Source organism: Vipera ursinii (genome assembly GCF_947247035.1).
Source record: "Vipera ursinii genome assembly, chromosome: Z".
Taxonomy (NCBI): Eukaryota; Metazoa; Chordata; class Lepidosauria; order Squamata; family Viperidae; genus Vipera; species Vipera ursinii.
The window spans coordinates 39,799,276-39,816,230 of NC_139517.1; the positions used below are offsets into that span (position 1 = coordinate 39,799,276).

At 37.0% G+C, this 16,955-nt stretch overlaps 2 protein-coding genes across 4 annotated transcripts in view; one reads left to right on the top strand and one right to left on the bottom strand.

Annotated features, from left to right (window-relative positions):
- Positions 1–2,078, bottom strand: part of DNAJC7 (DnaJ heat shock protein family (Hsp40) member C7) — a 37,849-nt gene extending 35,771 nt beyond the window's left edge. For both annotated transcript variants that reach the window (XM_083378242.1, XM_083378241.1), the window contains exon 1: positions 1,843–2,078. In XM_083378242.1, coding sequence (XP_083234368.1) covers positions 1,843–1,958 — 116 coding nt within the window. In that variant the 5' untranslated portion in view covers positions 1,959–2,078. The remainder of the gene's footprint in view (positions 1–1,842) is intronic.
- NKIRAS2 (NFKB inhibitor interacting Ras like 2) lies at positions 2,005–12,689 on the top strand. 2 transcript variants are annotated; one of them, XM_083378260.1, is made up of 5 exons: positions 2,005–2,103; positions 3,200–3,389; positions 5,891–5,987; positions 6,523–6,596; positions 9,441–12,689. In XM_083378260.1, the coding sequence occupies exons 3-5, from the start codon at positions 5,894–5,896 to the stop codon at positions 9,678–9,680; spliced, it is 408 nt and encodes a 135-aa protein (XP_083234386.1). In that variant the 5' UTR covers positions 2,005–2,103; positions 3,200–3,389; positions 5,891–5,893; the 3' UTR covers positions 9,681–12,689. The 2 variants fall into 2 exon arrangements, with proteins under 2 accessions (XP_083234386.1, XP_083234385.1); XM_083378259.1 differs by lacking the exon at positions 2,005–2,103 and having other exon boundaries at positions 3,236–3,389; positions 6,523–6,776.
- The last annotated feature ends 4,266 nt before the right edge of the window (positions 12,690–16,955 follow it).

Consider the following 16,955-nt stretch of genomic DNA (forward strand, 5'->3'; position numbering starts at 1 on the left):
CAACTATTATCTAACATTGTGGTACAATAACCCATGCCTGGATTCATATATCATATTGAACTATAATTTAACTATGGTGCACTGAACAAATCACACTTAACTGCAATTAATTGTTTAATAATCTTAAAATTATAGTTCTTTTAGGAAGTTGTTTTAATTCTCCTTCACTCCCTACTGCCGGCGTTAACTTCCCTCCGTCCTGTACGCTCCCACAGAGAGGGCCTCCTCAGGGTACCACCGGTCAGAGAATGTCGGCTGGTGACCCCCAGGGGGAGAGCATTCTCGGTGGGCGCACCAATTCTTTGGAACCACTTACCGGCTGAACTATGGATGGCCCCCCGACCTTCGCTCCTTCCAGCGTGATCTAAAAACTTATCTATTCGAACAAGCCGGCCTGGTCTGATGGGTTTGGGGTTTTAACATTATTTTAACTAACTTACTACATTGGGCAATATCATTTAACTTTAAATCTTGTATCCTGTATTCTTATTTTTATTGCCCTGTACACCGCCCTGAGTCCTTCGGGAGAAGGGCGGTATGTAAATCAAATAAATAAATAAATAAAATAAATAAACTAAGTTATTCAGTTTCACTATTTGAATCCAGGTTGGAAATTGTAGATCACATTGTACTCTTGGAGGAGGAAAAAAATCAATACCTTTAATTGGTGATCAACTGTCTCTAGGAAATCTAATACTTTGAATTCCATTGTGGAATATTTAGCTGGAAGGCTCATTCAAACCTAGCCAAGCTTGCTAACATAAATTATGGCTCACTTATCCAATTCAGAAGGTTCCCCTGAGGATAACCCCACACTATTGCACCCTTGCAAACTGCCAATTATAAGTGTTGGCTATCATCCAATGTCCCAGGAGTACATGTGTTACAACCCAGCTATGTATGTCACAGTTTCTATTTATAAGTATAATAAGCGTTTACTGACAGGTACCTTTAGCTGTAGGACAGAAAAGACATCTGAAACAAGGTGTGATCTTTTGAATAACAGGAGAAACAGGAATTCTTTTCAAATCATACATCTAATTTTGTAATCAATGACAGCCAGCAGATTCATTTTTTCTTCACCTTTTCTTTGTTTGCCCAGCCAGCCAAAGCCTGATACTACAAACTTCCAGATTAGCTATTAATTTTTGCTAGAGATTCCTCTATGATTTTTCTCACAAGAGAGGAGTCACCTGCTATAAACCAAGTGGCACCCAAACCAGTTTTTTTTAAAAAAAGACTGCATTAGTTTTCACCTGCAACTGCCTACACTATTATGCAGTGACTGTGCATCTTATAAATAAAGATGGGAAAATTCACTGCCGCATAATAATCCAAAATGAAATTCAAGATGTTTCCCCCCCAAATAAGATTTAACACAAAATGTACAGATTAGATGTCTCACTGCCTACTGTGGCAAATCTCCAGTTTGAATCCTGTTACCTTGAACCTGGGAAATTCAGTTAAGTGTAAATATTAATCAGACTGTAGGTCTCTTTCATCCAGCAATTCATTGCCTAAGTAAAGAGTCCAGATTTATTTCTCAACGCTCTGAATTTTAGACGTATATTGTCCCGAAATGTGAGAGGTTCTCTTAACTTCCCTTCAACTTGAATTTTCTCATTCATGATCCTTTGGAGGAAGAGCTAACAAATGACAATGACGCCAAATCACATAGGCCGCCTTCCAAGCTACTTTTCTAAAAGAAGCCCTATTTTTACCCACCCCTATGGCAGTGAAGGAGGCTCCGCCTCTTGTCCTCCCCCGGCTTCGAAGCAGCCCCTCCCCCTCCGCGGGGCAAAAAGTCCTTTCCAGGGGCAGAAGAAGTGGTGGAAGGCTTACCTGCGCGTCCCCTCGTCCTCTTCGCTCAACATCAGTGGGACCTCGGAATGCGAAGCCAGCGCTGGAGGAGCCGCGGGCGCCATAATCACGTCGCAATCTCCGCCCGCCGTCGCCATCTTGGTTCCTTGTTGCTGCAATCAACGGCCGGCGAGCCGGAGAAAGAGAGAGAGAGAGAAAGAGAGAAAGAGAGAGAGAGAGAGAAAATAAAAAGGAACGAGGCGGAAGTTCCTCCTTCCATATCCGGAGACAGAAGAATCACGGGTAGATAGGTCACTTCCGGTTCGGAGGAGAGTGAGGCGAGGACTCGATAGAATCCTCCCAAGATTATTATTTTTTTTTTTGTCCCGGGACTGGACAACAGGAGTTGGAAGTAATCATTTATCTTCGGACTAAAACATGTTGAAAAACGTGGAAGTCGGGACCGATCTGTTTCCAGATCTCTTTTTTATAGCATTGGGCTTCAATATTTCAGAATCTGTTTATACTTAGGAAAAAGTTCTATCTGTAGATGAGCAGGTTTCTTCTGCAATAAAAATGGAAAATACGGTTTTACAGAATTTTATAAAAGTTTATCTATTTTTTTGGCAAAGGCAACACAGCATACAGTATAAAAGAAAATGCACGTCAGTGTACTTAACACAAATAAAATCAATATTGCTTTCTAGTGCTCTATTGCTAGGCTTCTAGCAATAAAAGCAATATGGTTTTGTTGTTAGATGCCTAGCAATACACTAAAAAGCACTAGATGACAATTTCATACAGTCATATGTTTTTATTCCAGGAGAAAGAATTCATTTTTTCTTCAATAAAACGGGTCTGATTGCATGAACACGATACTAAAAACGAATCAACTGTCTTTCAGCCTAATGTATTCTGCAAAGCCAACCTGTGTATTGGATGTATTGTTCAGTGTATTATGTGAAAATCAGAAAATTGAGTTAATTCCATAAACCATAGATCTGTTAATCAAGAACGCCACGTTAACACAGCCACTGCCTCAACTGAAGGTATCCCAAACCTTAAACATTTTTCTGCATCATGTTTACAGTCAAAATGCCCCGTGTATTTATTCTCATGTCATTTGTACTGTAAATGTATTTTAATTTCCCATTTTTCTGCTACCAGCACTCTTGCCAAACAAAATTTGCTTTAGTGTAAATATGTGAATTCAATCAGAGATAGGAAGGGAAAAGAGGTATGCTTTATTACTTTCAGTTCACTCTTCCGTTTTGTTTAAAGATCACTAGCCCTCGTTTGACTGTATAATTTTCATAAAATTTAAAATGAAGAACCCTTTTTGGATTATAGCAAGATTGCTGAGCTCAGCTTTGTATCTCCATTCTGTATTTGACTGCAGTGCGCTGCTGTTGCCTCTTAACTGGATCGCAAGAGAGTAAATCACACAGGAGACAGTGCTCTAGATGGAGCTGTGGGCTGCAGTTTCCACGTACGTCTTTTCTCTCAGTCATTCCGAGTTGTTGGTCCTCAGTTCCTTTCCTTGCTGAAGACGGCACGGAAACATCAAGAGCAGTGCCTGGGTCGGGAAGGTAAGTTGCGTTGGATTGGCTTTTTTTTTAATCGAGTTTTCAGACAAATTGCAGACTTTTAGAAGCGCAATAGTGATTGTGTGGGTTTGCATGCTAGTTGTCCCGGCGATTAATTTCATCTGTGATAGATTTGCAAATGAGCGTTTTCCCCTCTCTAAGGAGCAGCAGCCAGATATTTAATTAGAGTGTTATCTGACCCACCAGAAGCTAGCAGAGCTTGGAGATTGATAAATGATGACATTGGATTTTGAGAACTTGGCTTTTATCAGATGCCAGGCAGGCCTTGTTTGACAGACCATTAATACACAAATAAAAGAGCAAAAGTGTCATGAAATGTAAGAGACAGCAATTTTGTCATTTGCCACTGCAGTGTGATATTTCTCTAAGCAGTCCCACACTACACAAGATTAAAGGAATAACTGTTCTCAATAGTGGAAATTTATTCTTCTATGTTTATAGTGTGGATAAATAGTGTGGATAAATCCTGGCTAATTTGTAGTAAATCTGAGCAGAGTAAAAATTATTGTTTTTATGTTTAAATATATTTAGCTTTAATTTTATGCTATACATTCATGTACATAGAAAATAAGAGTTACCTTGCAGGGGAGATGGGTAGCATAAAAATTTAGTAAGTAAAATGTGGCACAGAAGCAATACCAACTGGTAAACATAGCTTTCACTTTTTCTCCTCTAAAAAGCAAGAACATTACTTGGAGATACTGTGGCTTTCCTGTTCCATTGTAGAATTTTGGTAGAGACATAAAAATATTCCAATAAAAGAGAATATTTGTAGTTCAGGGTTGAAATGAAGGGAGCCTTGGTGCTCTCTGAACTTGTTTTCTTGCTAGCCCTCATGATGTTATCTGGTTTGGGTAATGAAACAACTGCAAGAAAACAACCAAGCTCAGAGTTATCAAGGACCCCTCATAAAAATATTCAGAGTAAGCAGATAATACAGGATACGTATTCAGACTGATGATTAGATAGGATACTGCATTCTCAGAGGAAACCCTTTATGATTGAAGGCAAATATATGTGTCCTAGGATAATGTTGCAGAATCCAATCTGGGTGGGTCTGGTCCTGGTGACCCACCCAGATTGAATCTTGAAACCCCTTATCACTGCTTCATTAAAAATTTTTTTGGTTTACAGTTTTAATGTTAGCTGTGGATTACAAGAAAAGAAGTATGTACTGGAAGCTGCTTACATGTTATTTTTATTCTTCAACTTATTCTTTTCTTTGGCCAACCTTTCTGACAAACAGTTTTTCTAACACTAACATAATATTGTAAAAAGCAGCCTCTTTCTAGATGTGCCTAGTTGGTTTAAAAATGACTTAGGAAAAGTAAGTGAACTTGCTCTTGGCCCAAAATGATAAACACAAGAAAATAAAAGGAAATTATCATCCTACCCATACCTAAAATTACTCAATGCTGCTGCTACTGCTATTAAGTCTCAGCTACTTTTCTGTTCTCTCCTCATTAATGTGGGGTGATTAGAAGGGGAAAATGTTAATGTCTCCTCCAGGGTAATCATGATTATGTCAGGAAAAAACTAAAGGGATAGAAGAGTTCTCTCTGAAACTCTAAAAGCATCAGCAAACCCTGTTTGATTCAAGCACTGATTGGAATTCAGTGATGACACCAAGCATGCAGTGTAGAGAAACAAAATCTAGGAATCAGAAGAGTAAAATTAGAGTAAGAAACAGAGGTAACCTTGATTCTGTCTCCTAGAATGTATGGGATTTACTTCGTTTTGACTGTAAACTTAGGTCAAGTACTTATTCTATAGTCTGCACAATACACCATATTAACTAATTCTTTTCACATATTTTTAGTATAATCATATTTTTCCTTTGTCTTAATTGTGACTCTTGTGTTTATTTGCTGGCCTATGAGTGAATAAAAATTTATTTGATTTGACTGGAAAGCAAAATCCACCACGTAAAGCCAGATCCAAAACTAAGGCAAATTATTACTGCAGACCATAAGACAAATGAGTATATTCAAATACATGAGTTACTACAGATCAGAAAGTCTCATGCAAAGAATCACAGTGGAGAAAAGAACTACACCAAGATCTGAGCAAATTCATTAATGTTCCTATATTGTCAGAGAGAAACCTTGAGATCAATATAAATGTGAATAGTACAAGGCCAACCATGGCAGGAAAAAAATCAATTCTATTTGCAAATATTAAATTATTAGACCTTAAAAACACTAATTCTTGCAAATAACAGGGCTATTAACTGTTCTTCATCTTAGTTCTGCTTGATTTTGCCCAGGCATTTGCCATTATAAAGCCCCATGAATTTCTGCTCATGTCTTACCTGTGTACCAGCATGTAAGATTGGGATAATCTGGTTATTATGTAGGACTCCCTCTCTGAACAGCCAAAGCCAGCCTTGAGCAATAGTAGTGTTTGCATATGTATCTTCATTTCGATGTTTTCACCGCTTATTTTCAGTATATCCTTGAAATTTTCCTCTTTGTATCCTCCAGATAATGGGGAAGAGTTGCAAAGTGGTAGTATGTGGGCAAGCATCAGTTGGGAAGACTTCAATCCTGGAACAGCTTCTATATGGGAATCATATAGTTGGTGAGTGTTGGAGTTACGTGGGAAATCTTATTTCTTTGCTATTTTGCCCATGTCATACATTTTAGGCTTTTCTGTTTCATTGGCTGCTAAGTCATGATCTGCTTAGGAATTTTCTTTGAATAACCACAGTTGGCTGAGTGGCACAACACACTGTCTGATAAACCAGGACTAAGAAAGGAGATTGATGGGTTCAGGCATGCTAAGCCTAAAGGGAACACATCATAATATGGCTTAGTGCAACGTGACAAAATTAAATAGCTTTATTTGGTTGTGTTATTAGTATGTACAGGTAGTCCTTGATTACCACGACCACAATTGAGCCCAAAATTTCTGTTGTTGAATTTTGCTCCATTTTATGTCTTATCGTAGTTAAACATTTAACAAGTGCAGTTAGCAGAAATTATTCTGGATACCTGTAGCAAATGCAGTTAGCAGAAATTATTCTGGATATCTGTGTATGTCTTTCTAGGAGCAAGATCAAGGGGTTTTTTTTTTGGTAGAGATTCTTATATTCCATCTGATTGATTCTCTGCAGGTTCAGAGATGATTGAAACCCAGGAAGACATTTACATGGGTTCCATTGAAACAGACCGGAATCTGCGTGAACAGGTGCGTTTCTATGATACCCGAGGCTTGAGGGATGGAGCCTCACAATGCTTGGAGCTGCCCAAGCATTGCTTCTCTTGCACGGATGGATTTGTGCTGGTTTACAGTATTGACAGCAAGGAGTCTTTCAAGAGGGTGGAGATTCTCAAGAAGGAAATAGACAAAAACAAGGATAAGAAGGAGGTAGGTGAACTTCTTTGCTGAAGCTTTTCCTATTTGGGGAGATTTGCAGAATGTTGATTGATTGCCTGTATTTTTTTTTACAAATAACTCAAGGCAATAAACATATCCAACAGACTTTCCTTTTTCTATTTCCTCTACAACAATTCTGTGAAGTGAACTGGGCTGAGAGAGAGTGACTCTTCTGCTTGATTTCATGGCTAAGGCAGGACTAGACCTCATGATCTTCCACTTTCTAGCCTTGTGCTTTAACCACTAGACTGAACTGTCTCTTAGCATCCCAGATACTCATGCCATAAAAGCCTTTGGGTAGCAAGAGTCCAGGGATGTTCTAGGTAGATGCTCAAATCAACTTTCAAAAAAATCTAATGTTCTTTAGAAGTAGGGATCCAGTAACAAAATGTGTCTATTAAGACAAAAATAACATAATTTGTTTGAAATTTATTGTGAGATAACCTCTATGATCTTATTGCAACGACCCTAAAATGACAAAAATGGACTTTTCAGATTGGTTTGAATCTATTTTAGCATTGATGCTTCTCATCTGTTCTTTATCTGGTAGCATAGTCTCTTCAATGGGTGTTCATCTATTTATTCTGTCTGACAGAATTTACCGTGTAGAAGGAATCATAGTAAAATGAGATAATTCTATTTTATTGTAAAGCTACGTTAACAGAATCTTGCCAGTCTGAAAAGTGCATTCCTCCTGCCATCACCTACAGTTCGACTTAGGGAGGGTCCTCTTGAGACTCTTGCTCTGCCCACTCTGCAGGAGTGGATTGCACTTATTTGACTGTTCCTTAAGCATCTTTAATGGAGTGTAGCGGGGTTGATTCCCAAGAGGAAGAAGAGCATTCCAGAGGAATAAAAGATAGATATCTTGTGTGAGAGGTGAAGACAGCCCCTCCCTAATAATTCTCAGAGTATGTGATGCAAACAGTGGAGTCCTCAGCCAGGCAAGATTCTGTTTGTAGATGTGGAAACAATAAAGAACTCAGCTCGGAAGAATCACCATTTGTCATTTGTGGGCTTCGAGCCTGACATCAGCATCTCTCTGCCCCATCTTCCAAGGTCATTCCCACATACCATTACACCTTTCATTTTTTTAGGAGAAACAATTGTTACACCTTTATTTCACAAAAATAATACATTTTTAAGTTGTAGAAGATGTGCTATGCTGATTATCTTTAGAGGGGTACATTGATCAAACATCTTATTTTTTTCGGTCTTCAAAAAGTACAGGTAGTCCTCACTTACCAGTTGTCCTGGACAATGATTGTTCACAGTTAGAATAATGCTGAAGAAATAACTTTGTGACCAATTATTTTTAACATTTCGTAGGTCTGTGAAGCAAAGGAAAGCTGAAGTAAGATTTTAAGCACAATTGCTATTTCACTTGGCTTAATACTTCCATTGCTGATCCGGAATGTGGCCATTAAAAGAGGACTGTCTGTAATCTGGTTGTTTTTTGGTAGCTTAATAATTTCTTGGGGGAGGGAGACTTCAGGAATAGGAGGGTTCCCCCCCCCCCAACTCTAGAAAATAGAGTTTCCATCCATCATTTGAAGCTCCTGGCCTCTGGCCACTTTTCATCAAGGCAGAAAATTGGCAGTTAATAATCTCTCCTATCACAATACTTGTGTCATGTTGGTATGTGATTGTATGGCCACATAAGTCTGTCTTTGGTCAAGCTCAGCAATAATGTGGAAATAATTTGCCATTGTATTTTCATGGGATCCTTTTTCTGTTCTTTCCTTTTTTGCATTCTCAGTCGAATCCACAATCTTGGGATTTTCTAATGGTCTCCCATCCAAACATGAACTAGTCCTAACTGTACATAGGTTTCTTAAACCCACCAAGGTCAGCTAAATGCTACAGTTGCTGAGGATGAGTCAGAGAATGGGATAAATAGAAGGCCCCTCAGGCAGACAATTTGGCTGCCAGGAACTAAGAGCGGTAAGAAACAGGGATGGCATATTTTGAAAAAAAAAAAAGGCATTTATGCCACCAGCAAGCATGCTGGGATTGTTTTTAAGTGCACTGAAGGACCCATCCTGTTGTTTTTCTAGAAGCAACCTTCAGCTGACAAATCTAAAGGGGAAAGAATGTTTTCCCTTGACTCAGACATCCACGTATCCTGGGTAGCCTTGTTCCACCATGTCAAGAGCATCCTGGGATTCGATTCACAAAGTGTAGGTGAAAAGGATGGAAATTGCAGAGATGGCTAAACTGACTACCTTGATTAGAGAAAAGTCAATATCTACATTTATTTTGCCTGGAAACCCTTTCTGGGTTTTTCCTTGAAGGAGGGAAAAAAGTGAGCTTTTGATTTGAAGTTTAATATTAAATAATTTAACTTAACATTAAAAATATTACATGATAGAATAATTTTAGTAATCATAGAGTAAGAGACAATTATGTGGTCATATTTGTATTTGCTGCAAAGGAAATTGGAAGCTTTTTCTATTTTTATCTTTTCTTTTTGCATCTTTGTCCTTCCCTTTTTCTTTTCTTTCTTTACGTTGTATTACTTTTTCATAGTTTTTTATATATTTTTTAATAAAATTTATATAAGAGCATGCTGGGATTTGGAGCATTTTGTGCATTTGACATTGTGCCATCTAGATTTCTCTCTCTCTCTCTCTCTCTCCCCTCCAATCTTCATAGGTGACTATTGTGGTTTTAGGCAACAAATGTGATTTGCAGGAACAACGCCGAGTGGACCACGATATAGCCCAACACTGGGCAAAGGCAGAGAAAGTAAAACTGTGGGAAACCTCAGTTGCTGACCGTCGGAGTCTCATTGACCCCTTTGTCTACTTAGCCAGCAAAATGACGCAGCCGCAGAGCAAGTCTACCTTCCCGCTCAGCCGCAAGAACAAAAGCAGTGGTTCTGTGGATGGATGAAACCCACAGGTGTTGGACCCACTATTGCTGGTAAAAATGTATGCATGTAGAGCAAGGCTGGCCTTGCCACAGAGCAGAAACCAGTAGCAGACACCCTATGAGGCACTTCTTTTGTTCCTACAGCCTCTTTCTCTATATCATTTTTTTTTAATCTTGGTAGAAAGAATTTTCCAAATCCAGAGCAGAAGTGTAGAACTTTTTCTTGACTTTTCACTTAAAATAGTACTTTAAAAAAATCAAGTAGATAGTACCTGCATATGTCCAATGCCTAGTGTATTAAATAGTCAATACAGCGCATTAAAGGTCAGATTTTTAACATTCTTTTGCTCAGACTATTTTTATTTTATTTAATGTTTAAAGAACCTGCGCTTTAAATCTGAAAATAGCTGTCAGGGGTACTAAGTTGTATTCTTGATTTGGAACCTGAAGGGTAGCATGTTAGAATTATCCCAGCCTTTCCAGAAATCTATCTTACGATTGTGGAAAAGGGAGGGGTGGGCCATGGATATAGCAACATGAGGAAGAATAATAATGGAATATTCCTTCACTCAATATTGAAGCCCTCCTGGCCAAGTTAATCCACCATCTTCCATGTTCTTGAATTACAGATTCTAGAATGTTTTTTTTTTAGAAACTAACTACTTTTATAAGGGTTAGGGTTTGTAGAAAAGAGGAAACATATAGATAGAAACTTGTGGGAAAGCACATTATCTGCCAACAGAAATTAGATTTGGGGATAATAGATTTTAGTGATCTTTTATATATCATTAACTCTCTTGATTTGGATTTTATTTTGATTGTTTTGTGAACGTCTCTTCCAAACACTGTGACCTTGTGTTCCTGATCTGGATAATGGATGTAACAACTCATATAACTGGTGTCATGATAAAATGGATTCAACTCAGAGTACGGCTGTTATCCCATAATGCATTGAGAAATGATTCCTATGTTGCTTATGAATTGTTGAGATGCAGATTAAAAACAGATTCTACATTGCTCTGAATTGTGTAGAATCAACTTTTATTGAATACAGTACAGAACACAGTGTTCCAGTCAGAATAGATAACAATAAATTTAAAAAATGTATTTTAGCTTTCCCAACATCAATGTGAATATAATTATTTTCTCCAGTTTTTCCAGTGTAGATTAGTGAGCAAGAATTGGGAAGGTAATTTAAACAGAAATATTTAAATTGGACAAAAATGGCACTAAAATTAGTTTAATAAAGTTATGATTATAGGCAAAATATTTGTTGTTGAAAAATTTGAAGATAATTATTTTCCATTTAAGGACTTTATGAAAGAAAACATTTTTTTTTAAAAAAACTTACATATTTGCAAAAGGAATATTAAAGAAGAATGTCTATTAATCTATAAATGTCATTTAATGTCAGCAAATACAACTCATTGATGGAATAAGAATAAAAATTGTATTACAGTATAATACAAGTAGTCCTCAACTTATAACCACAAGTGAGTCCAAAATTTGTTACTAAGCAATACAGCTAAGTGAGTTTTGCCCCATTTTATAACCTTTCTTGCTGTAGTTGTTAAGTGAATCACTGCAGTTGTTAGTAACATGTTTAATTGAATCTGGCTTACCCATTAACTTTATTAGGTTGCAAAAGGTGACCACGTGACTCCAGGACATTGCAACCCTCATAAATACAGGCCAGTTGCCAAGTGTCCAAATTCTGATCATGTGACCATGGGGATGTTGCAGTAGTGAAAAATGGTCATAAATCACTTTTCTCAGTGCTGAACAATCACTAAATTAATGCTTATAAATTGAGAATTACCTGTACTATATCCCATCATACTTGTAACTTACCTCGATGTAACTAAATGTTCGTAGAGAAACCATGAGAATAAATGTAATCTGCATAAGGAGACGTTGCAGAAGGAAATAGAGGGGCAGTGGGAGATACTTTATCTTCCCATTTATTATCAGTTTTATTTCATAACATTTTAGTTTTTGCAACTGATTTCTGATTGAGAAGCCAAACTGGGAAAAATGTGTGTGTGTGTAGACGGGAAATAATAATTAAGAGCCAAATAAAGAACTAACATGTCCTTCCCTTCCAGCCATCATTTCTTACTTGCAAACACATGCCTCAATTAAAAAAAAGTTGGCTGAAACAACATGTCGTTTGTCCGTGTGCCAAGCTAGTTTATGAAAAGCTCAGCTGGCATACATTTGTGTGGGCACATACATAGCAAGAATACCTCTGCATGCTTATCTTCTCTTAGTGCCTCTAGAAGGTCAAAGAGGGCATGTAGGGATCTGATGTTCTATTCTGTAAGAAGTATAATGATTATCAATTGCAAACTTAAGCAAAGACCACAAAGAGATCATCAAGGATTCTGGAAAACACACATCTGAGCTTATAGAGACAAAATGTAGCAAACTGATGAGACCAAACATTGACCAGTGGATTGGTCCACAGTGTATTCCTTTGATAAGAATCAGTCAAGATGTTCATTGTCTGTTAATAGTAGAGATTTAAAAAGAACTCCAAACTGCCTCAGGTCCAAGTCCTGGGTTCAATAGACTAAAGTTCCTTTGTATGGTAAGGTAACTTGGTCTGGGCTAACAGGAATTATTTTTGGAGCCTAGGTTGGAAAGCTTTCTTCCCTGGTATTCATGTACACGTTAAAATAAAGCCCAGTGCACTCAAAAGCTATCCTACACAAGGCTAGTAGAAATAAATGGGAACTGTCATGTATTCTATAGTTTTCGTTCACTGCAAAAAGATTGTATAGAATTTCTACTGCATTGATAGGTCAGTTCTTTCCTACTGACCTAACTGTGAGGAAATGCAACATCCTGAGGAGTATTCAAAAGAAAACTTGTCTTTGCCTATATTCTTTTAGCTATATAGCTTAGCCTATATACTTTTAATCTACGGTTGTATTTTTTTTTTTGGTTGCAATATTCCAAAGTCTGTTTTGGATTGCATGTGTTGTGCAAATGCAACAAAATGTATTGCATTCAATAAAGCATGCCTCAGCTGAATGTGTCTGTAAGTTGCTCATAATAAAGATCTATCTCACCCCTCACCAAGAAAAGTCACTAAACAGATAAAACTGGGATGAAAAAGATCTTAGTGGAGAATTCTTCATTATAACTAGTTTTCAACAGCCAGAGAGATTTTATTTTATGAAGGTACAATTTTTAGTGGTACAACCCAAGAACAGTTTCATTTATCTCATCCAAGGTTTGTACATACCAGGCCTTCATCGCTACAGTATTCTTTTAGTCAAGTATTGGTTCAAGAGCCTTGTATACATTGTATAAAAATACTTCTCTTGGCTCTTTTGTGACAGATGCCAGCTCTGAAATTAATTATTGATCACATTTGTACACTGTTGTAATCATGTAATAGACTCTCAGTAGTAATAATGGATTTGCTGCACTAGCTGCTCAAGAAATTGAAAAGTTCCTAAGACATTTCAACTTGCAGTCTAATGCAACCTGAAGATGAATTGCAGATATATCCCATCATCCACTACCATGTCAAGACAGCTGACATCTCTTTCCTTTTATTAAAATGTTTAATTTCTGTTCAAGGGAGTTTATGGACCACCCTTCCCCAATTTTCGCCACAACAATGGCCTTTTGGGCTGAAAGTGATTGGCCCTAATTCCCTCAGTGAGCTCCCATGGTCGAAGATGGACTTGAATCTAGCACACATTGATTTTAGCCCAACAATGTGAATTTATCGATCAAGCAACACAGGAGATCAAGTAAATTTGATTATCAAAATATTTTTACTTTTATTTCAACATTTTAATAATATATATATGTGTGTGTATATGTGTGTGTATTTATATGGTACATCAAAAATATACATTGAATCATCAGCGGGCAGAGAAGAAACAATATACTGGCCATGTCCCTAAGGTCATTTGAATGTCTTTTCATCTTAAAAAAAAGTTTAAATGTTGCACATCACTTTTTAAAAAAATTGGTTGGGAGTAGGGGGCACACACAGTACTAAGAGCTATGGCCTAGGCGCCCTACCCACTACCTGAAGTATATTATACTCTATGCTAAATATGAAGGCATTAATGCTTTGGATACAGAGGGATAGGGCTGTAAAAGAAAGCATCCACACTGTGCTCCTAAAGCAGCTTCTTGCTATAGTATTATTAGCAGAAGAAATGGCTTCTAGGGGTTAAAGTGCCACATATATTAAAACCCTAGGGCCAGTACAGGATTGAGGACCAGCTGCATTTAGGCCAAGGGTTAGCCATAAAATCTATATCAATGGAAAGACAATGAAGCTAAAAGCAGCACCACTAGGGTTCAAGGTGCACTGGTGCTTTTATGACCTATTTCCCAAATCTGCCACCCAGAACAGTGAAACACAGCTGTGAAGAGAGGGGACAGAAGAAAAATGAAAAAAAAAAGCGATGGATGAAGGTCTTCCAACTGGACAGAAAGCAAGCACATTCAGAGACAAGGGGCTGATAAAGCTAGAACAGAAGAGGAAAAGGACAGATTTGGGTGGTAGAATCAAGAGCAGATTTCTGGCTTATCAGAATTTTATCTAGAATGCCTTAATTTGCATGTGCTGAATATTTTGTAAGATGTCTATTAACAGAGATGTACTTCTCTTTTGCCATTTTGGAGCTTAGCCTCACAAATTAACCCATTCTGAGTAATGCAGATTTTTCTCGTTTGACAAAAGGCAAGCATTTTTACTTCTTTAATCCTATTTTCTCTCTGTGGTTCTGATAAGGAATTCTTAGAAAAATCAAATGTTCAAGAGCAACCTGCTACAATAAATGCTACAGTCATAAGAAGCCACAGTTTTTTGTACTTGTATTCTGCCGTGTATTTGTGTACATACATTGCTCTTGTATGTTCATTTCCACAACAACAGTGTGTACATGTCCAATGAGGTGTATGAAACAACCCCATATAGTCTATTAAAAGACAGTTAATTCTGGGAAAAGAATCAAAATAATGCACGACTATATGGGAGGAAAGCACAGTGATAGGTCAAATATTTCAACACAGTGGGCTGAGTTTCAAAAAAGGGAGACACGGCTAATAGAACCATCCTAGGAGTGCTCTGAAGGAAATGGGGGATCACAGTGAAAGGCCAGAGGATTTCTCAGATCAGCCAACAGGAAAGATGGCATTCAGATAAATGAAAAATTTGCCATAAGATAGTTGAAGATGTAGATAAAGGTCTTTACAAGGAGCCTGGAACTTTACAGTAATTTAATATTCAAGTAGCATATCCAGGCCACTAAAACGTAAAGCAGAATCCTGCAGGGATTCTCTTACAAGGATCACCTTACAGAGAATCTTTTTTGAGAAACCCAAAACTCAGTAGCATCCCAAAGAAAGCAGCATAACTAAAGCGGAAGCCTGTTTTGGATTTGGAAAACATTCTTATCAGTCAAGAATGGAGAAAAGTTAAGACTTGTTCCATGGAATACTGTAGGGTGAAGCTGGTTTTTTTTTTGCATAATGGCTTGTTTTGGTAAACAAAAGTAGGATTCATGCAATTTATCAAGCTGTCCATAAATAACTATATATGTATATGGCAAAAATAGAAAATGAGACTATTTTATATCCATTGCAAATGGCTATGCTCCAAACACCAGTGGTAATGTCACAAAAATATAGTGCTGCATTCACATCCATAATCGGGACATTTGATGAATCCAGTAAAGTACTTCTGCAACTTATTAATATGCCAAACAAAATATTAGCCTATCACAGTCCTTTGCATTGTCCATAGATATATTATTCCAGCTATGATTTGGTATTCTTTCTTTGAATATAATCTGTCAGTACTTGTCTTCCTATAACTTTTTTTCCACCCTGTAAATTAAATTACACATTTTTTCTTCCTGACCCCATTTCATTCATTTATTAAAATCCTTTTGCATACTGAATCAGATTCCTGTAATAGTTTTGTAACATTATATTTGTTCCAGTCTACTCACTACAAATCTGCAAACCCAATGGAATCTATAACAGAAAACCTGTATTAGCTAAATGTATTGATGTTTTAGAGTAAGGTATATCTCTAAATCTGCTCAGCATTGCTAGGGTTACTGCAGCTTATCTCTAGAATCACAATACAATTGGGCTGGAAAACAGGATAATCACAAAGATGTATCCCATAGTCCTTTGCAATATCAATAACTCACTAACATGAGGAAATGCAACATCCTAACTTATTAAGGATCTAGATCCCACCCTATCAATCAATTTTATTTTATTTCTCTCTCTTTAGTCTCACTTTGACTATCTCAATTTAGCAGGAGAGGAAAATCAACTTTTTCCTAATTTACAAGTTTTCTTTTTAATCATCTGAATGTGATTCTTACTTAGTACAAACAAGTAGTTGCTATAATTATTTACATATTTAAATTGAGTATACTGAAGTTTTATTTTTTTTAATGAACATAGAGACATTCCCCCAGAAATTCAATTAGCTCTTACTTTATTGGCTTTTAAGAAGGCTATTAAACTTGGCTGATCAGCAGGCCTTGGCAGTTGGGATGTTGTAAGATTAGAGATTTTTTTAAAATTACTATAATAAAATACTCCTGTATTTATGTACATTAATATGCTTCTAATTTTATAACTGTATTCATATGTTTGAACCTGATTTACAAATGTCAGGTATATATGCTTGTTAGACTCAAGTCATTATAGTAATAGTAATTAAAATAACCTATAAGTCCAATAAAATATTTCCACCTGATTATACAGATAGAATAGTATTAGCAGTAGCAGCTGAGATACTAACCTAGTCACAATGCATTTCATGCAGAACAAGACAAATATTTTCTGTTATAAGAAGGTCATCTCCAGTATTGCTACCATATTACAGAATCTTATTATTAGCTAAATATGCATAAATTTGTATAGATGATACACAAGATATGAGAATGAGGGGGAAGCACATTGTTTTTGCAATCATTTTTAAAAATTTGCCTGATTGAATAAGGCACTTTTAAAAAAGAGTTACCATTTCCTATTCTTTTAATTATTTGTATTATGAAAATATGCCTGGTATGAAGCAGCACAGGGGCTTGAGGGAAACTGAAGCAGACTAACATTAAACAACAGAGAACATTGGCAAGAACCCTGAAATGAATCTATCATAAACATTATAGTCCTCTACACCAGGTTTGATTCAATTCTCTGCAACCATAGGTTTCCTTGCAAAATCCTATGTTTAATCTACCGCATCCACTTTTCCTGATGTAATTAAAGCCAGCGTTTATCAAGGCTGTAATCCTA